A 24,463-nucleotide genomic window follows, 5' to 3' on the forward strand; every position below is an offset into this window, starting at 1 on the left:
TACCAAAATCAAAACAGAAAAAAATAAACAGATAAATAATAAGTTAAAAAAAGACAGAAAAATAATTAAAATGGGATGGGGCATTGAGGGGAGATTGTAAAACTACTTTTAGACTTGTGTATATAACTTACGCCCACATTCATGGCAGGATACCCTTTACTCACCTTAATGTTCATTCCCGACACACCATTGCTTACATATTTAATAATAAAGAGAGTTGTGAAAGGGCCCCTGGGGCTTTCCAGTCTATTGTGCCTCTTCCCCCTGCAGTCAAACCACTCAGATCTTTGGGCAAGTCGTTTATCAGTGGCTGCCATACATTTATGAAGCTGCTCTCATTTCCTTTAATTTGGCACTGAGTCTTTCCAAAGGAAAAGAAAACATTGTGGTTGTGTTGCAGCTGGATTTTGGTTGCTGCGAAATGAAATTTATTTAGCATGGCTTTTTTGAAATTCAGTTGATGAATGATGCACATATTGTTACATTTATTTATAATGAAATCAGCAGAAATTACATGAGAAATAGGCAACCACAGGCCTGATACAAACAGAAACAAATTCACTTGCTTACACCAGTACTTACGCTATGTGGGCCTGATAGTATGACAGTTCAGGGATTCTATCTTACATAAATAGCTGGAAGACCAAGGCAGCATATGTTGTCAACTACTGGACACTAATGAGAAAACAGGAATATTAATAAGACCCCCACTGCTCATGTACCGCCATGTTTGACTGCACACGACAAAGCAAATTACAATATTTATCACCAAATTCAAAACTTACATTGTTCCTCTTGTGTGACATTGTACAGTTTTTCCTCCAAATGGACAAATAATAATAATTTAAAAAAAAAAACAGTGACAGGTAAAAAAAATATGAAAGGTCCAAGTAGACTGGCGCGCACTCGCTGCCGCTGACCTCGTGAGCGCGCCTTTGCGGTTGAGAAGATGACAGATTGACGTCATCGGGACTGACGCAGAGCGAGCCGAGGTAGCGGAGAGCAGCAACGGCAGCATCCCAGCTAACAAGCGGCACCTCACCAGCCTCCCACCACCAGCGAGGTGTTTTCTCACTGAGCATCCTCCATAAAATAACGGTAGGGACACCAGCGAGAGCACAAACTACACCGTTCTTTTTATGGACACGGAACAGCGGGGCAGACAAGTCCCCCGGTAGCATTTACGTCTTGGTAGTCGCAGTAATTCCCCTGCGTTGTAGTTTGGTTGTCATTGTAAGGTTAGCAAGGCTAGCTAGCTTGAATGCACTGAAACAGGTGTTCACTCACATCACTAATTAGCTTGCTACAGTTGCTACATGTGGATGCAACGTTGTGACTCGCCTTCAAGAAACTACACAAGTGATTTGATATGCAGTATTTACCATACGACATAGGTGATTTCCCATGAGGAAGTAATGTAGAGTAGTTAGCCTCACCTGCTCAGCTTCCTGGCTTGTTGAGAGATATACTGCCATTTTATTTGAGTCGTCTGACGTTATCATTGCTGTTAACACTTGACATAGTCTGTCATTTTGCTCTGCTTCCCCCTGAAGTTATTCACTTTCACTAAGAACGCTACAACTAATGAAGCACCATTTAAAAAGTGTTCACGCTCATGCAGCTTAACCCTCAAACCTACAAATTATTATGCAAACCATAATGCACTCACTCAATACAGCTTGGACATATTTTTGTACCAACATCCCTCAACCAGAAGCCAGTGGGATTTTTTTATACTGTTGCTAAATAAACTCTGGGTAAACCCAAGTTTATGAGACTTAAACTGTTTTTTTCAGCACAATAATCCTCACAGATTAACATAGTTTTTCATGATGTTCAGAGAGTAAATGCAATCTTTAGGAGTACAAAGCTATTGTTAAACTGTGAATGAACTATGAGTTCATAACTATGACAAGTAACTTCAGCATCAGCTGCTGCTAATGAGATGAGTCATTTTTTTAAGCTGAGTCCTATTTGCTAGTAACCGATGATGATGACGACTGGCAGAGTTCTTGCTCAGAACATTCAAAGCTGTATCTCATATTAGCTCTGGAACGGTTGAGAAAAACGGCACACGCGACGGTCACTGGGGGCCACGTTCCTGTATGTGCAAGTTGACTGAGACTCACTCAGTCTTTTTTGTGCACATTGTGGAGGAAATTTCCCTGCACTTTTATTTTGCCCAACTTTCCAGAGCTGTTACAAGGAACAGCACCTGTTGTTCTGAGGAAGAACTCTGCCATTCAACATCATCATTGGTAAGAAACAGATAGGATTCACCCATCCCTTCAAGACAAAAGAAAGTTTTGAAATTCACAAGGGCTTTATTTACTGACGCGTTTTATTCCAGAGAACAAAATGTTAAAATGTATTGAGCAAGTGTTTACCACTGACCTTATTTCATGTATTTAATTGAAAATCCTATTGAAAAAAAATCTGATTGACTTCCAAAGGTGGGAAACGGACACACAGAAATGCTAGATTACTTCCATGTTTTAAGGACTAATTTCGTGTCCATTTTACATCAGAGCTTGGGGATGGAACTTGGAGCGATATCACACCGATCTCCTCAGTATAACATAACCTCCCCACCTTCAAGGGGACAAAAAACAAAAAAAACCCTAACCTGTAAAATAGTTCTTTTAAATGGAAAATGTAAATATTGATAGACAAACCTACTAGAAAATGTTTGTTGTGGCTTACCTTGTACTTTTTAAAAAGTACATCAATGTGATTCATTGCAATGATGAGATATTATTAAGATAATGAACAAGTATAGCAACATTTTTCAGCTCATATTGTTCCATCTTGTTCAGGGTATTGCCGTCTTGGTTGGTTATGACTTCAGGATTTGGTTATAGTGCGTTAACATGTAGGGGAATGGATGATTTGGTGAAGGGTGGAGCGATGAACTGGTGTATTGTAACTGTATGCTGCAACTTGTAGAATTGATGAGATTGTCTGAGTCAGGTGTGCTGATGGAATGGCTTGTAATGGGACCAGGATGGTGGTGCACAGAAGTGATCACACACAGAAAGACAGACAAACATGGGACAAACAGAAACAAAAGAGAGAGAGAGAGAGAGAGAGAGCGAGAGAGAACCCCTAACCCAGGAGGTATGGGTACAAAATGTTCCATCACCTTGTTCCCAATATACATTATCACCTCTCTATTTTTCCGTTTTCCACTTTTCTACTGCTATCATGTTCTTGCCTCCCCTCCCCTCCTCTCCTCTCCCCTCCTCTCATGGTCCACCCTGTTTTCTCCCATTGCCACAGAGATAAAAGATAAGATGGCCACCTCCTCCTCCACTCTGGAAGAAGACGAGAGTTTGAAGGGCTGTGAGATTTTTGTGCAGAAGCACAACATCCAGCAGATCCTCAAAGAGTGCATTGTGAACCTCTGCATCGCTAAGCCTGAGCGTCCTATGAAATTCCTGCGGGAGCATTTTGAAAAGCTGGAGAAGGTTGGTGATAAAGTTATGTGTTTGTATGTTTTGGTTTCTCAGTGTCTCTGTTTGTCATGAGGGAATCTGTGTTGTCCAAATTATTATGTAGTGATTTTATCCTGAATATGATGACATGAGTGTGCTAATTGGCAGGTAGTGCTCCTTGTCTGACTAATTCCTCTGACCGTATATTATTTTAAGAAGAAAAGAGTCTATAAATAAGATGGACTTCTATTGTAGTATGGTGGTTGCTTGTATGTGTTAAGGACATTGTTTCTCATCATGGCTCGTTGAATTCTGTAACCGGTGTTTTTGAACTGCACGGAAGCATTGTTATGAGTTTGTTACTTTACAGTATCTTCAAAGTGACATCCTCCAGTTAGTTTGGGGATCATGGCTAAAAAAAAACCAATCAGCGCTCAGACTGTTTCAAGTGAGAGTTCATTTTCATCCTGTAATAGTCGAATCCAACAGGGAATATGAGATCAGTACCCATAAAAGGCCAGTGTCCTTTTTGCTGGGCCAGGGAACAGAGTGCTTTCTATCTGTTTGTCTGTCAGTGAGCAAGGAGAGCAAAGCTGTGTCACATTCATGAACAGTTGGAGTGCAGAGAGATGGTGAGAGAGAGGAAACGATATGAAGTAGGGATCAGGTTGTATCATTGCGTCCTCTCCAGTGTGTGTGTGCCTTCCTGTGTCTTTGTAGCTTATGGGATGGATTCAGCTGGCACTTCTATGTTGGCAAGAGGCTATTTATGGAAAAATTTCCCTTTTTACCCCCTTTGCTTTCCAATGATTGCAATCAAATAGTTCTTTATATTCTTTAAATACAAAAGACATGACATGACTCAGTAAATTCCCGAGAGAGATGCAGGAATTACAGTAGTTATCAAACCCAGAAAATAGTTGGATTGTTGACCCTCTCCTTAACGGTGTTGGGTTTTCAGTCATATGCTTGAAATCAAGTTTTGGTTAACATGAGCCTACGATATTTCAAAGATTTGTTTTACAACATATGAGATGTCAGCAAATACCATACTTGTGAATTTCATAGCATTTCATGTGTCTTAAAAATAGGTTTCTGAAGGACACATTAAACGTGTGAAAACAGAAGAAGCTGATGTTGAAGTCATGCCTCAGTGGATGTTAACTTTGTGCCTCTAGAAGTTGCACTCACACTTATCATAAAAGTGTTGTTCATTTTGGAAGAGGATCTTGCGAAACAAATCATTTTGTCTCTTTGGTTCTCACGTAGCTTACGTTTCGGTGATGACCCAGTGAAAAACCCCCATAGGCTTTTAGACGAGGAAACCCATGACGATGCTAACAACATCACGTCTATTGTGCTTTATGTTCAAATCTAAAAACGTTGTTTAGCCTCAGTGGATGTTCTTGACGTTGAGCTTTTGGCTCCACTTTCATCAGTCTGTTGTTGGTTCAGGAGTGGATCATAAGATGCATTTGTGTGAACAAGAGGTTCTACTCTTACAAAGAGGTCACAATACTTTCAGGGGGGAGAGAGAGGCCCTGGGAAGATGTTTGCAACAGGAGGTGATTGTGAAGAGACATCAGATACAGTACGGCTGATTGTCATCATGCTTGTGCCTGGGGGAGAGACTCAACCTTTCCGGCAATAGTGCATTTTGTATGTCTTTGTCTCTGAGTGTGTGTGTGTGTGTGTGTGTGTGTGTGCATGTGCCAGCATGTGACAGCCATTTGACTTCACTAGTTTCTTGTGCAGCAAGTGATCATTTGTAAACAAATTGCTTAAATGCATATTTTTCAAGTGTTAATATTTGGGCGGGAGGGGGGCTGGAGCCTATCCCAGCAGCCTTTAGGTTTACCTTGGACGGGTCGCCAGTCCATCGCAGGGCCAACACATATAAAAGAAATCCTTAGAGACGCGAGAAGGGGACATTCCAGTGATGTTAACATTTTATCAAGAGCCACATTTGTAGCTAAATGTTATACTGCAAATGAGAATCTGTAAACAATACTTAAAAACTAGTTATGATGTGTTTTATTAGTAAGGTGATATGATAATATCAAGAGGGCTGTGGTTTAGCTTGTCATATCACACTGATGCAGAAGAAGTGGGGCGTGAAGGAATATTTAGATGCTAGTATTACCCTCTGTGCTTGAAGCATCAGGTGGCCAGGCTGCTCATTTCGGGATTTGAGTCTGAAGATCAGTGCTTCTGAATGTTCCATGGACATTGTGCAGTCAACTCGACAGGTCATGTGGAGATGTTACTGAATTCCTGCCTCTCCTCTGTCTCCTTAACAGTGAAAATATGTGATCCTGCTGCTGATCAAAATGATGCTTCTTTTTCCAGAATGAGTGTAATAGTCTCCAGGAAGTGCAACTGTCTCAGTCTGTCCCAACTCCTCACCTACTTTTGCTCTCTGTTTAAGTTGTGTATCTGTATGAAGTCCTCAAAACAGAACAGTATGATGTTCAGGATAGCAGAGAAATGTGTAGGATTCAAATCACTATTGCATTATTATCATATTACCTGCACTGGTTCAAGTTGATTTCCTTAATTCATTTATTGAGCTCACGATGTGTTTAGCAAGCACACCAATCGAAATCCCATTCACAGTCTGCCCCTCCATTATGATAAGCCCAGGTTTTAGGGCAGAATGTGAGTGAGGTTTTCAGGCTGAGGTGAAGCTGTTCTGTTTCTGCTCGTAAGCACAGCAGGTCCAACACTGATAGCAGGGCTGCTGCTGTTAGCGTGGCCTTGAATGCTGCATAGTCGGAGAAGCTGCTTGAATACTAATGGCTGCAGCAGAAGTGCACAGTAAAATGCTGCGTGTGAGCATTGCTGTAAAATTACACAATGCGCACCTATCCTCTGCTTAACAAATGAGCATCAGCACAGCATTGATAATCCATTATGTGGAGTGAATGTACACCGGAGGATATATTACATCATAATACATACAAGTAAACTATTGTAAAATCCACGTTAACCAAAGGAGTCTTGCAGTTTAGCCGCCATGAGACAGTTTACATCAATAGCTGAGGCAGGATGAAGACTATCAGAGGAAGTTAATATTGCATGTGTTGTGAGTCTCTGCAGTAGCCTACATACGCATTCACATATTTTCCAATGAGGTGATCTTATTCAGTTGTCCTGTTAGAACTGGGCAGTCAGCTGGACAAAAAGGCCACGATTAAATACATCATTTTAGTCGATATCGATAATGACTGATAATTCTTAATCACATATGTTTTTCTCCATGTGACCAAACTGTTTTCTCAAACTCCTTTCCATCTTCAGATGTCTTCAGTATGGTGTAAACTACAGTATATTCAATGTTTTTCGGTCGCTTTTGATAACTTCCTGGGTCAGCCACAAAGGATTATCAGTTTTTACACAATCTTCACACATCTTAATTTATGAAAGAGTGATTGTCACAGTTACTTCCGTTACTTACCATCTTACTCACTTCTCCCCTGAGATTACTTTAGGGACAGCATTTGCTTCAACAAACCATGTCTGAATTTAGAAGTGCAGTTGCTATATTCCGGAATGTTTTTTAAAATGCGTATTCTTATTCTTAAGGTTTTTCAGTATTCTATGGCTTGAAATGTTAGTTAAGTGCCTCAGAATGTAGGTGCCCTGCCCCAACATTTTGTTTTCCTTTTTTAGTGAGAATAACATGTTTTGTCTCTGCTCACAAAGAGATATCAGAAAACGTAAAGAAATGCACCTTTGTTGTCACATTTTTTATTTACTCACCCTCCATATTTCTCTTTATTTTTCTCCAGCCTTTTTCCTCACCAACTGTGGCCCACTAAAGGCGGTAACCTAGGCAACTGTAGAGGAGTGATGGGAGTCTATCCTGTGTTCAGTGAACCGTTCTATTCTCAAAGTTTATTTCTTCTCCCCTTTGTGTCTGCAGCTTTGACTAGATCAGCAGGTATTCTCTCTCCTCTTAAACCTGGGTCTCGTTTCATATCTGTGATTCATGTCAAACAGAAATCACCACCACATTTACTCTTTTCTATCTCGGTTTTTCTTTGTTTTCCTCGTCTCTACCCATATCTTCACACACCTTACACTGCACTTGAGAACGCACTGTAACTGTCAGACTAATTTGTTTTCAACCAATTATTATTTTTTTTTTTACATTACAACACACTGCGGTCATGAATGAGAAGATCACAGGCGTCTGGCTCCTTTCATCTTGCCGATTTAAGCGTGGTAATGACTCCTTTGATCGCCACAACAGACGCTTCAGATGGACATTCTCTGTCTCATTAGCTGCTCAGCCTATTGGTGTATAATTATTACGAAATTTTGGCATAGAGAATGAAAAAATAATGTTACTATGACACAAACTGTGACTAGATCTCCTCCGTCTGCCCAGATCTGTCCAGCAGGCAGTACCACTTAACAGTTAAATGTGCCAGAACTGAATTTGTGAGTTTGGAAATGTCACGTAGTATATCAGATTTGCAGCTGCTACAGTGGGTGTTTTGTTGAATTAATCACATTTCATCTTCACAAGGCTCAACACTGTATTCTGGCATCATTTTACTGTTGATGTTTGATTTATCTAGCCACATATATCATTATCAACTTGTAGAGACTCAAACCTCCTTTAGATTTATGGTTCCTCCTCGGCACAGAAAAGCAATATTTCTCCAGATCAACAAGATACTGTACATGTCTCTCCCCTCATCTTTTTTTTATTTTTAGTATTTGCCAGAACATATCTGATGTGTCCCCCTCCCCCTCCTGCAAATTTTGCTTCAGCTATGCAGGAATCAACACTTGGGCTTGTACATAACACACCACCTGCACTGGCAACCGCACGTAGAAATCCGCAGAGCACATCCCAAATGTTCAGCACATGACAGCCATCACTCCATCTGTGTGTGTGTGTGTGTGTGTGTGTGTGGTACTCGGGCATCAACTTGACGTGTGGGTAACTTGCTTTGAGTTGAGCACATGCCAAGTACATGAATGTACTGTATGTTTTGGCAGTATTCTGCATACTCAAACCAAACCTATGATCAATGGTGCATTTCTGTGTTCAAGACTAACGTTAGTGTTCTAACTTCTTACTTATCATCAGGCTGTCTCTCGAGCACACACACTCGTTAATGCTGCAACACTGGTGGGAACCCTGCTGTCTGCATACATGACTGGATCTTTTTTTTTTTTTTACAGTCCACAAACAGATCTACATTTTAGGCCTGTCACATCGACAAAAATAATAAAAAAAAGAACAATTTTTAGAAATATATTTTCATATAAGCTCAGTCGTTAAAGAGCAGGAAGATTTTATCCCTGTATTCTCTGAGAATGGTTGATTTATGTGAATGTGTGCTGCCAACGTGAGATCATTTTTTTGTGCCTGGCTTGAATGAAAAAATGGTGGACCTTCGCAAAAAACAGCTTGTAGAGCCTTGGTGGAAATACTGATCTGGTGGTAGAATTATTCAGCGAGCATAACTGCATTCAATGCATTCAATAGAAACAGCAACATGATCGGGATACAGAAGCTGGATGCTTGTCTTTGTCTCTGGCTGTCAAGTAGAACAAATGTAAACTCGCTCCATCAACCGTGTTTGTGAACAATCCCATCACATTGCATTATGTCTGTCAGGCTATCAGTCACTGTCTCCTCTTCCCCTGTAAGATGAGAAGCCTGAGTGTGCTGCCAGCCATTCAGCTGTCACCAGGACCTATAACAAACCCACCAGTCCTTTAGTTGACATTGTGTTGGGAGGTTCATTGTTGAGTCGGCTGAGAGCATTTAAAAGAGAAGTGGATTGAGTTTTAGATTATCATCTTTTTTTTTCACATTTGCACAGATTTGCAGCACGAGTGTAATTAGATTCCGTTCTATGTTTGTTCACTCATCACAACCATGTTGGGAGCAGGGCATTCTGTCAAATCAGCCCGGGGTGCAGGCAGTGATCCAGGCCTAAACTTCTATCAGTCCGGCCCACCCTGGGCCACTTCAGGTAAATCACACCCTGTCTCCCCGGTGGTCCTCTTTTGTCCTTCATCATTTGTCCATTGCATCCTTTCTCTACTAATCTGCTTGATGTGTGCAAAACAGAAGGATTGTCAGGGAAACATGCACTGAGATATAACTCATCAGGACAGAAACAGAGAGCCAGTTGTACAAAATATGGGACAAATGTAAGGCTAGGATGGTCGCCTAAGCAGTCTATCAATGTCATTTCCAAACACAGAGCTGGTAAAGCACATCACCTGTGATTATTTCTTGATAAATTTGTGAATAGTTGTGGCGTGAAAAAAATGTCAGAAAATAGTGAATTACACCCTCAAGTCAAAGTTCTTCATTTGATCAACTGTCAAATCCATAATTCATACATGCATTGTTGTTTAAAATTTCTTGGAAGTGACACTTCTACCAAATTGTGTATTTTGACGTTTAAGTTCTCAGAAATTTTCTTATGCTCAAGAATGTTTTTTCCCTCCTTAATCACTTCTTTGTGACTCCAGAATGCAGAAAGAGACAGCCATGTATATTTAGCCTGAAGCTAATGATGATTGTCCCCTTAAAAACAGCAAAACGGCCCAAAAATGTCAGTTTGCAACCTGACAAACGCATTGTTGGTATAATCCACATCTTCTGTATACTCAGTAATCCACAAAGACTTTGGTTTGGGCAAAAACAACCCATGATCCTTCTGGTGCATCGCCACCATGAATTGAGAGCTTGAGAGTTTGTAAACTGATGTTTGGGGCAGTTTTGCTGTAGTCAGTCATTGTTAGCCTCAAGTACAATATATGGGACTTGCAATCTCTGTGTCCTGGATTAACGCAGAAGCAAGGCAGGAGGCAGAAATCTTCTTAACGATCACATGACACTTACTTGTGAATACTTGAAAGGCAAAATACACTTTTTTGGGTAAAGTATTGGTTTAACAATAAGATAATTATCAAAACTCCAGATTTTTTTTTCTGTCAACTGCCCAACCAGTAATTAGGGCCTGAGCCAGAAGGTACTTCTGGCGAAGACCCTATTATGTTTGCTCGGCAGAGCAACACATTATTTCAATTTCTCCTTTCAGATTGATTCACAAGCAATATGGTACAGTCTTGGTGGCTGTGCAATTGAAAAATATTAAATTAACAGTGGGAAAAAAAGGGGGAAAAAAACACCAATATACTGAAATCTTGAGAAAACTTGGTTCAGTAATCAAGTGGTTCTTCAGTGGTCGTCCATCTCTCTGCTGTGTACTGTCTGTCGCAGGTAGATAGGATAAGATTAGAGAACCGAATCACCCACAGAAAGTTATTATGTGGGTACAATCTGTGTGTCTGTGTTGAGCCCGACATAGCCTGGAGGTCAGCACTCCACGCTCCACACGCAGACGCTAATACAGCAGCGAACCTTCTGTCCATTGTGATGCTGTAATGGTGTGGAACAGAGTGATGAGTGGACTGTTAGCTCCACTGGTGGATCAGCTCTGCGTGCTTCATTACCTCTGTATGTTTGTGTGGCACTTTGTTGTTTTTGTTTCACTCACACGCTTTTCAGTGGAGAGTGAAATCTCCATCACTGGACAGGGACACGCTAAGGTAACAACATTTTCCTGTTCTCGTAAGATAATGATAGAAATTAACGATGGAAGAATGAAATATTTTCATGTTGTTTCTTGCTAAAAGCTCCCTCATCCACTTGATTGAGTTGAATGTTTTTCCAATAAGTATGATAGCGGCTTCTACTAATTAATATTGGTTTGTCATGGCTATTTGGAAGAGTAAGTCATAGTTTTTGTTCTGTTTCTTGCTTCAGATTGATTCAGGGGATGAACTAAGCTGCAGAAACCCATTTTAGAATGTTTCATCACACATAAATGAAATTAAAGCTAAATAATGCTTTAATAACAGTGACTTCAGTGTGCCATCTTTTCTGTGTCCTCATTCTTACCTGCAGTCGCTCTCTCTACAACCGAAAACTTATTTTAGTGCTTTTACGTCCTGCTTACGCCTTCAGCCTCCATCTCCTCTCTCATATTCTCTCTCACTGGCACCCAGCCGCTGATGATGACGCAGGAAGAGGAGATGAGGAGAGGTGTGTGTGTGTGTGTGTGTGTGTGTGTGTGTGTGTGTGTGTTAGGGGGGCCCTCTGACATAGTGTAACAGCAGTGATGCTACACTGGTAAAAATATTTGATAAATTGCAGGGAAGAAAGCTGGATAAATCCTGGCTGCAAAATATGAATCGTAGCTGATGTGGTGTTACTGTAAAACTGAAGCAGGAACAAGCTTCTTCTATGCTGCCGGTAAAGACACAGTATAGGTGTTCTTTGAAGTCCTCTGTGCAGACCCCCATACGTACTGGGACCGGAACAATATGAGGACATGATGACCCAGACACAATGTCCTCACTTGATGCCTCTGACTTTAGTGTGGGTGGGACTGGAGATCAACAGGAACTGAGAGACACACTGTGGCACAGAGCAGAGTCTGGCACACAGAAGGAATGTATGGGATGATGCAGACCCCCCCCCCCCCCCCCCCACACCCAACCCTGTATCCCCAGTGTTCACAGCCATTTACTGGATCAAAACACAGGCATGCAATTTGGACAGGACAGAAGTCTGTATTCAGGGATTCTTCTTTCTGTGAACTGAATCGCTGTGGATGTGAGAGTGAGAGAGCGAGCGGGAGAACGACAGTCTGTCAACAGGCGTCAAAATTGGTGTGTGTGTGAATGTAGGTGTGTGAACGACTGTTGCTTCCTGCTCAGAGTCACCACCAACTATTCAGGATGCTCACAGTACCCAGTTGTCATAGTGACAGGGGGGGAACGAAGAGCCCACTGATTGCGCCACCTGATTGTGTATGTGTGTGTGAGTGAGAGAGAAAGAGAGAGAGCGAGAGAGAGCGAGCGAGAGCGAGGGCAAAGCAGACAGAGTTGCGCAGGAGCAACTCAGAGACTGGCTTTTTGCTGTGATCAGTGTTTTCATCTGTGGTCTTATTCTTTAGCTGCTGTGTCGCAGGGATTGCAGACACAGATTTCTGATTTTTACCATTCTCTCACAAACAAACTTGGATTCTCTGCTTACTCTCTCTCTCTCTCTCACACACACACACACACACACAACGCTGAGTGTACACACACCCACACAGTGGTCACTGTTCATGGCGAGATGCTGCTACAGTGTACTATGCGTGTCAGGTGTGTATGAGATGGGAATTCTTGTGTGTTGATTCTCATGCATACTTGCACTCATGCTGACGTGTTGATGTGACTGACTTGATGCCTGGTGCCTTTGACAGGCTGAGGGACACACAACAAGCCTGGCCAGGGGCCCTCCATGACATGGTAAATACCTTTATAAACAAACGTAGTGTTTATGTGTGCATTTAATCTCATAGAGACAGGAGGAAGGAGGGTACAAGCATGAGATTCTGGACTTGTTTTGTTGCAAAGTGATGATGCTGGGTTTGCTAAAGCAAGTGAGTGTGAGAATTTCAATGATAGTTTTGACAGCAGCCCCCTCAATGAAGTGTTAAGTTCCTAGTTTATTTGTGTGATGAGAGAATTATAGCAGTCCTTTGATAGCATGGGAAGTGTTATGTTTGTGTTGTTTATTTTTACTGCTGAGGTTGTATGAGGATACAGTTTATGATCTAGTTGCATACCTGGTATGTAGTATGGCAGCTCATTTCTCCATCTGCAGTCTGCTCATGTTGGTGTGTTTGCGTGTGCGTCAATGCTACTCTCTGGCTCCCCTCTTCTCCTCCTGCTGGCTGTGGTCCCTCAGGCAGTGACTTTGCGTAAGCAACTTATGTTTGTGTGTGTGTGTGTGTGTGTGTGTCTGTGTGTGAGGGATCTGCATTATCATGTTGTTATACAAAGACGGGGAATGAAATATTTTGGTGATTGTAGCAACGGAGGTACAGTGAGAGGGAGGGGAGGGGGTGAATCAGAGAGGCTGTGACAAAACAATTGTTAGATGGAAAGCTACCAACTCCAGGAAAGCATGTAAGTGCATTCTTTGTCAAGATGATGAATACTTGGGCTAAACTGTGTAACTTGCTGCTGTTTTGTGTAATTATAGCGAGCACTATTGTTTCTGTCCTCTTACATTAGGTTGTGGGGATGATTGAAACTCAGCAGAAATGTGCATAGAAGCGCTGAGTTGTGAACTATAGGTTGGATCCTTTTGTTTGCCTCAATTGTCAGGTAATTGAGCAGTTTGAGAATTGATTGCTAAAACTATTTAATCCCCTCACTGTCACCTTCACTCCTCTCCGTGCGTCTATGGTCTTCTCGGCTTCTGTCTCTTTCCCTCCCTGACAATGTAAAAGCAGAATGATGCAGCAGCAATATCAGGTGCCTCAGGTTTTTTTATTCCCCCCCCTGAAAAGTTGCCTTAGTTTACTACATCTAATAGAGGATGATGGTGGTATTTGAATCTACTCAACTGGAAATGCTGTGGTGGCGCTGAGCCTTGCATCTCAGTATCTACTGGTGATGTGCAGTACACCAGGTGTTCAGATTTAAGCTGTAAATGATCAATAATCTATTATATAGCCTATTAAAACCGTAGAAAAAGCAAAATGCAAGCTTTTCTCATGATCAGTTTGTTACTTGATCATAAGGTAATTAAATGTAGTAAATGATGATAAATGATTCACTTTCAAATGTACATGATTAATAAATTACTTTTTATACTTATTCGACTTAAACAGCCCCAGGAGAAGTAGCCTTTAGGTCAACTACTCAAATAACAGAAGGAATACTATGACAATACTACTACAAAATATGAAAATGCACCATTTTGTGTCCTCTAATGCTTGCATTTGAGTATTATCATTACCTTTGTAAGGTGAAAAGACGTGACATACAGGGGAAACAGGAAGTTCATTAACATGTAAGCTCAAATTCAGCCAAACTCTCCCACGTGTTCTATAAACATCTATCTCTACAACAATTTCAAACCATACGAGGAAGAGTGCCAGCAATACATGCACAGAGAAAGAAGCTCTGGCCAATATTTGTTCAAAAAAAGATATGACACTGAAATATTATGACAAAAAGACACGACAAAGAAAAGACAAGAAAGAGTTGGAGAGGTCTGGATGCGTGTGCTGACTCTTGTTATGTTCTAGGATGTTTTGATTGATCTAATTCTTTGCGTATTTATTCAGTGAACAGAAAGTCTTTGTTTATCATTGTAAACTTCACCTAAAGAATTTCCTTTGGTCCTGGAAATGAAACATGAAAGATGACCTCCATGTTTGCACAGTATCTGTCTGTGTGGTCAGGTGTGCTACAGGTTGAGAGTTCAAACTCCTGCCATTTTACAGTTTGGGACTCTTATCTCCTTGTGACACCCCAGCTTAGTTCTGTTTGCACTGCATCAGTTCCCCCGGAAAACATTAAAATATATTTCAAACATTGCCACTCTCACCAAAACACGAGGTGGTTTCATATTACTGCTGTCATACCAGTCAGCTATTGGGCACTGAAGTATTAAAATAAAGAAAATAAAAAGCAGGCGTTGGATACCAGCTACGTCTGTGCACCATCTTAGCCCATCAGCCGGATATCTCACTTACACACAAGCTTGGTTATTGTGAGTTGTGCAGTTATGCTAATCTATTTATTGGCAATCAATAATTCATCATCTGCAGAGTGTTCTGTAGTTAAAACAACCTTCAGCCAGAGGCACCCTGTCTCTGTCTTTCTTCCTTGCTCTTCATCATCTGGGAGGAGGAGGAGGAGGGTACCTGGATGAGCCTCTATATTTCATGGTCTGATCTGATACGTCCACATGACGCTTGCTGTTGAGGAGGGTATTTGGAGATGTTGGTCAGCCCTTGTTCAGCGTTTTTTTCCCTAAAGCTTTAGTACTTGTTGCAGCTGTTTTATTAAACATAAATCTCTTATGAATTCCTCGCTTTTGATAAAACTATGTATTATCTCTGTCTGTCAGTGTCCTTCTTCCTGTTCATGCTCCTCAACCAATTGTCTCCCTCCTCTTCTATTTACAGGAAGAATGCAAGCAGATCATGGCACGTCAGAAATCTAACAGCCAGTCAGACTCACATGATGATGAAGTTTCTCCCCCACCGCCCAACCCAGTTGTCAAGGCCCGACGCCGCAGGGGAGGGGTCAGCGCTGAGGTCTATACGGAGGAGGATGCTGTCAGCTACGTACGCAAGGTCAGTCTGAGAAGATGGAGGCATGCACAAACATCACCAGGAAGCCACCCCATTCGAGTTCTGTTCTAGTTCAAAGCTTCCATCTAGAAAAGCAGAAAAAAAATGCAATGCAATAAAAATGGAACTCCTAACCATCGACCTGTGATGCTGAGGTTGCTGGTTGTTTATTAGCTGGGCAGACAGCTGTCACTCTCTTAACATCCACTTAAAACATAAATGTAAACACACTTACTGAAACAACATGACAGTGTGAAGAGATATTAACTGTGTACATTTATAACAGCCTGTGATGAACAGATGTTTTTGAAAAATACATAATTTATGAGTCAGTAGCCTAACTGATGTTAAGACCTGCTGTGGCGGCGTCATCCTAATGGTTTACACATATTTCTCATGAAATTTGAAGACTTGCCAAACAAGTATTTTAACATGTTATGTTTCACTTTAAATCTAACTTGAAATTTCACTTCTTTAATGAGGAGGATGATCGTCCAGGTCATGACTCTGGAGGATCTCCAGTTTTTCTTGACTCAACCATAGATCAGACATCTGTCTGGGTACATCGAGGACCTAGAAATTAGCCAGTCAGGCTTTTATTTTTTTTCACCTACTGTGGAAACAGACATTTTTTTGCGCCAATTTACAGTTGAAAACTGACTCTCAACATTTTTACATTACGTATTAACTCAAAGCTTGACTCAAAGTCTGAGATATTTAATACTTGTCTTTTTTGTTTGAATGCATACTATATCTCTGCCTTATCATACTAAAATGCAAATTTAACTTTATTTGTAAGCAGCTCCCTTTTGTAAAGTGACTTTCTGTTTTATTATCATGGGAAGCAAAGTTATTATCCTTCATCCTGCAAACTGTCACTTCTGCAGTCCAAATGTGACTGAAGCTATAGGAAGAAGTTCTCTTTTGCATGCACACACACTGTAATTGTTATGTCATTTGCATGCTTGTGAAGTTGTAATTAGCTGGACACAGCATTAATTGCTGGGTAATGACATCATGGTGTGAACCCCCGTCATCACGCTGGAGTGACATGGCCACTCTAGCATGCCATGTGTGCTTGTGTGTCACAATGTGATCACACCCACATGTAAGATGCTTCCTATCCCCTTACCCACACATTAACCAGAATACCACAACTAAATACCCAAAACTTAACCTACACAATCTAAAACAGCATTTTGAAGAGCCAGCCAAAATGCCCTCACACTCACTGTCTAAGAGCAAGATTGATAACAGGGAGGCTCAACTGTTCTAGTCACCTGCCTGAGGAGTTGTGAACAGCTGTGGAAATTGATTCATAAATCTTCCAAATTTCAGTCGTTCTTTTGGCGTATTTGGAGAACATTGGGATTTTCAAACAGCTAATTTAATGCTTCTGTTCAGGAAAAGCTACAGTAATTCTTGAGACGTCCTTAGACACTTATCTTACTTTACCCAACTTTCAAAGTCAACTCATTCTATTTATGCAGAAATAATAAAGCCAAACGTATACCTGCTTGTAGGTTACGTTGTAAAGTAATTCAGTTAGATCTTTTCATTTGTGGCCATGTAAGTATTTTTGTCATTTCTAATAATTTGATGTTTTGAGAGATCATGAGTCGGACCTCAATTCTAAATCTGTCAGTGACTTCTACTTCTGAGCCCTCTGAGTGTCTGTGTCCTCAACCAACTCAGTTGGTAAATCAGGCAGCCTTTCATGTCAAACTACTGCAAAAAGATACAATTTTAGTACTTTAGATCCATTTGTTTTATATGTGATGAGGTTGTGTGTGTATTTTGTGTGCATGTTGTGCACAGTGCTGTGTGGTCGTCTTCAAGTGGTTACATCTGTTGCCTTAACATTATTACAGCCTTCACCCTCCTCACACACACACACACACACACACACACACACACACACACACACACACACACACACAAGTGCATAGACACACACGTTCCTGACCCCTCGTAGTCATTCTGTTGTAAGCAGGACTATTTACTTGCTTTTTGCCTTGCTCAACCACTCATAAAAGAGCATATGTTGTTCTTGGATGCCTCTTAAGAAATACAAACATCTGTGGCTTTGTTGTGGCTACAGACTTTGCCATCCCCTTCCCATGGACACACACACTCACCACTGAATCTGGGACATGAGAACGCATGTTTTATGAATGAGTTCTGGCCCCTCATGAATTTTTAAGGGCTCTGTGACATTTTGAGTGTAATTCCTGAACAGATGGGCTTTCCCAAAAATACGCTGACACGTGTGGAATATTCCTTTCAGCATTTGCCAATACTCTGCTCTCTAATTACTCAATTTAGTCCTCTTTGAAGTCAGGCTTATTATGTGTTTGCATTGGTGTGTTTCATGTATTCACCTGCATAGTGTTGTTGCCCTTTACTGTAATAGATATTTCTACTTTGTCTACACAGGTGATCCCAAAAGACTACAAAACCATGACGGCCTTGGCCAAGGCCATCTCCAAGAATGTGCTGTTTGCTCACCTAGATGACAACGAGAGAAGGTAGAAAACCATTTGAGACCACTGCAAACTCAAATGGTTTTCCACATCTACTGTGGTGTGTGTGTGTGTGTGTGTGTGTGTGTGTGTGTGTGTGTGTGTGTGTGTGTGTGTGTGTCTGTGTCTGTGTCTGTGTGTGTATCTGTGTCTGTGTGCGTGTGTGCACACTCTGACAAACTCATGACCTGGCCCTTATTGCTGTTGAGTGCAATGCCGCGGTGACCACTGTGTGCCAGTGTTGCCTGCTCAGGTCTGCAGGCACACACAACGGGAGAAAAGGGATTGAACATAGACAGATGTGGCAGAGGAGGGGATGCAATGAAGGGTGGGTAAGGGGGCCACTGCATGTGTTTTTATGTTACATTGTTGTGTAAGTTGTTATGGTAACTTGTTTCTATGTCAGTATCACATATCAACAGCCTACTATAGTTGGGGGTGCCAATTTCCCTCTATTCCTCCAGTTTTTCATACCATCTGCTCTCCTATTCATTTTTCCTTTACATGCCTCCTCTTTTCAGCCATCCTCTCCCCATCCCTCCATCTTCCCAGATCTCAAGTGATAGCTGCATTTGGCTTTGACAAGAAAAGGGGGTGTTGTGGGAAAGACTTTCAGGTGGCCAGGAGGGACCACAAGCTGGAATAGTGTTTCATTGGCGGGGAGAATCCATTATGTCCCATGGAGAGGATAACGTCTGAGCTTTCCTGTTGGCCAAAGCCTCCACGGACAAAACCCAAAACACACTCTTTCCAGTCTTTCGTCAGCTGACAATTTACAGTGCTCCTTTGGCACATGCACGCAGGACCTCTGATTGCATGTCAGTGCCTCTGAAGCGGTCCTTAGTGGAGTTAAACATGTGATAGATCTGGACAGTCTGAAAAACTATGTTCTTGGGTGGCTGATGTGGCAGATTAGAGTTACACCAGAAAAAATTGATGTAGCAGTGGACCATAAGCCATCAGCATCAGGTTTTAATGTACTCAAGGCCTCTTGGCATGTCGAGCTATGTAATAATGTCATCATGGGCCCATGAACCCATGCATGATGCAGAATTTATTCGACTGGCTGTCATGTTTGCTGTCTCACTACAAACAGTTTTCATCGGCCATTAATGCTGCGCACACAATAATTCATTGTTGTGGGATTTGCGGGTGACCACGCAGCTTGGGTGAGAGTAAACTTGTCTGATTGGCTAGATCATGCAGGGACATGGCAGCAAGTTGGTTATGACTTATTCCTCTCTCTGTTGCTCTCACAGTCTCTTCCCTCCCTTCTGTGCTTCCTCAGACTTCCCTCCTAGCTGATGATGCTGGTTAGCTGGCCAATGGTTTGGTCGCATTGCGGTTATGTTGCGGTAGTCGTGCCTTGAGCCCCTACAGAAAGAAGTGTATTGATGTATGGCCAATGTGGTTCTCCAGCATTACTGTAAAATGGCACACAGCAACCAGGTCTGTGCACATGGCCGAGGAGTGCATGGCATGTTCGCTGGTAAGGGTTGAGACAAAACATGAAAAGTCAGAAAATGTGCATCTGGGCTCAAACTTGACTGTGTACAACAAGAAGAAATTACTAGAATAGAGAATGAAGCCAAGTTCAGCTTCAGAGTAATAATCTTTGCTTATCTATTCCGTCTGTTGTTGGTGTTGATGATGTAAAGCTGTGAAGTACATCGCCTTCTTAAGATGTTCCAGAACTGTCAAGGACTGACGCACATAGGCAGATGGAGTGTATGGGTGTATCTTGCTGCCTCTCACTCCTCCTCTAGTTCTCACTATTCTTGTTCTGCAAACAGCTGGCCCTTTGGGTTATCAGGCACCATTGCACATGGGGTCTCACGGGCTACGAAGATAGTGACAGTTGACTACTGCACCTGGAATTAGATCAGCATTGCAGGGCCTTTGCTTACATGACATCAGGGGAATGGATCAATGCATGAGACTTTAAATGACAGACAGTGACACACAACATTTCTGCTGTGGAGTTTGTATCGACTTTTGCTCGGCCTTATTTGGTCTTTTTTCCAATAATTGTCTTGAAACAGCGATAAAACTGATCCGTGAGTTTTGTGTGCGTGTGAGTGAGATTGTGAATGAGTAAGAGAGAGGAAAGCCTTCAGGTTGGAAGCAGTGCGTGTTTGTGCATCGGTGAAAACATCTTGTCTGATTAGTCACTCAACAGTTATGTAAGCCGAACACCACAAGATTTGTTCCCCCATTTGCACTATATTACGCTATCATCCCTTTCAGTAATGAGCAAGATTGAAAACAATGAAGCTCTCTTTGTTTTTTTCTATTTTCTCCACTGCTCTTTTTTCCCCCCTTCATCTTTTGTACCCAGTTTTCCATATTTTACTGTCTTCTCTCACTCTGTCTCCTGCACATAATCTACCTCATCTTCTTAAATTGCTTATCTGTCTTTCTAGGAATTCGGGGCGGCTATGCTAGCTCTGTAATTGGTGCATTTTAATGAGCATAATAACAGACATTAGTTGAAAGAGTGGCTTTTTCCTCTACTTTCTCATTCTCAGGAATTGCTGCTCCACTTCTTGTGAGGGTTTATGTTTTTTGACTCAGACATATCATAGTGCATAATTACTTTATGGAGAATGATTTGTGTCTGTCAGTCTGGAAACACTCGGACCACCAAGGATTCACATGTAGAAATTTCAAATTACTATTTTACTTGGCCAAACGATGCACTCAGCTGACAATGTTGGATTGAGAGTTTCCTGTGATTTACTAGTTCGTTTAATTTACAAGCAAGAATGGTGCCTGCTTGACACGTATAAAGTTGAGTACGCTTGTGATGTAATTGTGGTGTTGAGTCCACTCTGCTGAACACACACAAAAATATAGAGAATGAACACACATGATTGTGTGCAGTGTTAGAGCCAATGCATAATTACAAGAGTGGTTTAGAGGAGGGGAACAAAATGATCTGAGCGGGCTTCAGAGGATGAGCAGGGCTTTGCTTTAACTAAAGCAGGGCCTGTTTTTGGTCCGGTGTTTCAAAAATGGGATTTCTCAGCTTTCATGGTGATGTTGTAATGGCATCGACAGTGTGCTATGTTTTTGGGTGCAAGTTCTAGATGGATAACAAATACCAAAGACCATTTTTTCATAGCAAGCTAAATATTAATTTCAGTATGGCTGAATACTGAGAGGGACAGAGAAGGAACAACACACACTCATCTTTCTCTGTTCGAATTAGTTGATAGAAAATTTATAGTGCCATTTTTTTTAAAAACATGAATCTTTACTACAAACATGATATGAAGAGTATGCACAGACATGCAGACACCCATAACTGGGCACAGCACAAGTTCAAGAATGCATGTCAGAGTTTTCTCAGTGATTCTGCTCCAGCTGGGAGCGTGGAGTCTTTGATTAACACATGATTCCGTATGTCAAACTTCATGGCTCACAGTTCTGAGCTCCACCAGCAGTGCGTGCATTTTTCCTCAGCAGCTTCGACGTGAAAGCTTCACACTTTTTGAGTTTAATCAAAACACTTTTTCATGAACCCTTGTGCTGTACAGAAAATGACACCCATGACACGCCGAGGGCCCTTTCAATAAGAAGCTACTTTCTAATTTAATACTAAATACAAGGGTGGGGTATTATTTTTGATTGATGCAACATATGGGACACTCCATTAATTAGCAGCAACAATTATTGTAAATGCATATTCATACATTCAACATTTAGGATCCACACATGCCATAATGTATGACATTTTAATACAGCCAAAATGATCAAAATTTACAAAATTGGACATGAAAGGTCCCCTTTGGAGCAAAACGGTCACATTTCTATTTGTACAGGACTTCTAGACATGCCGACACAGATTGCTCATTCATAAAAGCAATGTTAATAAAGTGCTATTGAGAGTATTCATTATTGCTGATTGAAATGGCCATGTTCTGTTCGAGATGCAAACTAATAAGGAGTGACATGTCCATCTCTTTGACCTTGGCTGGTCTCTGAGTCTCTACCATGCTGTTGCTCTCTGAGAGCCACTTGGTGTGCCTCCCTTTTCACTCTCTATTAGCTGCCAAAATGACCTCATTATGATATGGCCAGACAAACACTCAAAAGCACACCAGATAAACAGGGAGCAGGTGTTTGATTTCCCATTGTGTTAAACCTGCTCTGGTAACACCCAAACCAGCATGCACCCACCTGTCTCAATAGTGTAACTGTGCAGTTGTTCTTATCATATTGACTATAACTATTATCTCATCCTACCATCTGGCTTGTCTGATTAGTCCTTTTTGGTTTCAGCCGACAAAAAGCACTTAATCATTCTCAGATTCAAGGTTTTCAGATGAAAGTTGTCAGGATTAATAACAGAAAAGAAGGCTGTGATTTTCTTGTGCACCAATTTGGATAAACTGCTAAATTGTCAACAGATTTGTTCACTGTGTGCGCACGCGTGTGTGCGCACGCGTGTGTGCGCACCTGTGCATTGCGTCCATACACATACTGCCATGTTTGTTCATGCTCAGCCTATAATGACACTTATCTTACCACTTCCCCCTATCGCCAAGTAAGAGTTGGTCTGTAATTGTGGGCAACAGAAGCATTATCACCTTTTTAAACACACATTAGTTTGGTTCCTGCCGAAAGCTGATAGATAGATAGCGAAAAGTGTTTGTTATCTAACTTCCTAATGCATTGCTACGGAATGAAACGTCAGATAGCGTTGAGCTGTGCAGCTTTTTCATGTGATGTTGCTTTCTCTGTTTGGATTTTTTTTTTCCCCCCACACCTGGACAAATGACCTTGTTGATATCTCACTCTCTGTGGGAGAGGTGGCTGGACAGGACACACACTGAAGAAAATCTTTGTGGTCACATTCAGAGAGAGATTCACTACATAAGAAGATGCCTCTGGAAAATCTGCCATGGCGCCTCACTGCTTCTTTGCATTTACTTTTGCCTTTTACGTACACAAAACACACATCGATTTCATGTAAAGCTTCAATAATAGCATGGGCTTTCATTTGCTTCAGCCACTGAACTAAACAGGCACACATGTGTGACGGACATCTAATTTCTTACTCAGCAGAAATAGGGAATACTGTCAAACTGTTGATTCAAACCAGTACACATATCGGTTGTATAAAATTAAAAAAATCCAGTATCAATCAGAGAAAGAGGAAGAAGTCCACTTTCCTTGTTTATGGCACATTACACCTGCAACACAAAGCAAGTTTTACTTCTGTTTATCTACTATTTTGAAGCAGAAAATTCAACATATTGCTCATTATACTGTTCTCAACATTTACAGTATTTCTTCACGGACATTATCAGCCTTACTACATGCATAGAGATTCATTAATTGTTATTGTGTAATGGGGGGAAAAACAACATTGCACTGCTGCATATTGCCTCAGGTACTCGGGCTTTTCATTGACGTTTTAACACATATATACCTACATGTGTATAAGCTTTCTTGGCTGGTCTGCCTCCAGGAGGTCCCACCACTAAACAGTCTCCTGCGGATGGAACAGACATAGAAGCCCTGCTCCCTTTATAACCACATAAATGCTCTGGCAGGCTCAGGGAAACCCTGTCCATTCCATTACTTGAGTTGTCTTGGCAGAGCTGGCAGAAAACCTGAAATTAAAAGTTACCATCTGGTGACAGGAGCTTTTATTTTCAGGACATTTTTTGCAATAATTGCTACTATAAACAAGTAAATTGTGCAGTGTAATTGCTTCAGCTCAAGGAAAAAGGATTGCAAAGGTTTGGTTCTTACCTCATCCTGTCTTTTTTAATCCTCTAATTAACAACCAGAGTAATGAGATGATGAAGTGACCGATTAGTTGACCTCTAACCCCTAAACTGTGACCTCTGCACCTTCCCTAATAGCCCCCGCCGATGGACGAGGAACATCTTCAGTCTGCTTGCACACTGTGTGTATACTTGAAGAAGGTACAAAAACAATAATAAATAAATCGGCGAGCGACAGAGGACTTGGATAAACAAACAGTTGCAAAGGGAAAGACATTTCAACTGGCTGAGAGTGAACAATCTTGTCTTGTGTTCCAGCGGAAGTTTATTCAAGGCCAGTGTGAGAAAACAACAAAGAGGAGGAAATGCTCGATAGTGTTGTGTGGAGCCCTATCAGATGAACACTTTTCCCATTATCATATCTGATAGCTCCCTCGCTGCGTCAGGCTCCGTATCTTCAGCTGAGATGTGGAACTTAAGCTCAGAAGTCCTGTTCGTGGTCTGGTTTTTGAAACACAGACAGTCTTTCTTCTCTTTTGTTTATTAAATCAACACAACCAAAGCTGGTTTTATTTAATATG

At 41.4% G+C, this 24,463-nt stretch overlaps 1 protein-coding gene across 5 annotated transcripts in view; it reads left to right on the forward strand.

The window, feature by feature from the left end:
• Nucleotides 1-940: 940 nt before the first annotated feature.
• Nucleotides 941-24,463, forward strand: part of prkar1b (protein kinase, cAMP-dependent, regulatory, type I, beta) — a 63,437-nt gene continuing 39,914 nt past the window's right edge. The window contains exons 1-5 of one of the 5 annotated variants that reach the window (XM_086185186.1): nucleotides 973-1,098; nucleotides 3,004-3,117; nucleotides 3,280-3,467; nucleotides 15,455-15,625; nucleotides 18,059-18,150. In XM_086185186.1, coding sequence (XP_086041312.1) covers nucleotides 3,294-3,467; nucleotides 15,455-15,625; nucleotides 18,059-18,150 — 437 coding nt within the window. In that variant the 5' untranslated portion in view covers nucleotides 973-1,098; nucleotides 3,004-3,117; nucleotides 3,280-3,293. Of the gene's footprint in view, nucleotides 1,099-2,970; nucleotides 3,118-3,279; nucleotides 3,468-12,429; nucleotides 12,630-12,730; nucleotides 12,777-15,454; nucleotides 15,626-18,058; nucleotides 18,151-24,463 lie in introns of those variants that run through there. The other 4 variants (XM_086185184.1, XM_086185185.1, XM_086185187.1 and 1 more) reach the window with 4 other exon arrangements.

The sequence above is a fragment of the Aulostomus chinensis genome, chromosome 18 (genome assembly GCF_037954235.1).
Source record: "Aulostomus chinensis isolate RoL2024-O1b breed Wild chromosome 18, RoL_Achi_v1.0, whole genome shotgun sequence".
In the NCBI taxonomy this organism is placed as follows: Eukaryota; Metazoa; Chordata; class Actinopteri; order Syngnathiformes; family Aulostomidae; genus Aulostomus; species Aulostomus chinensis.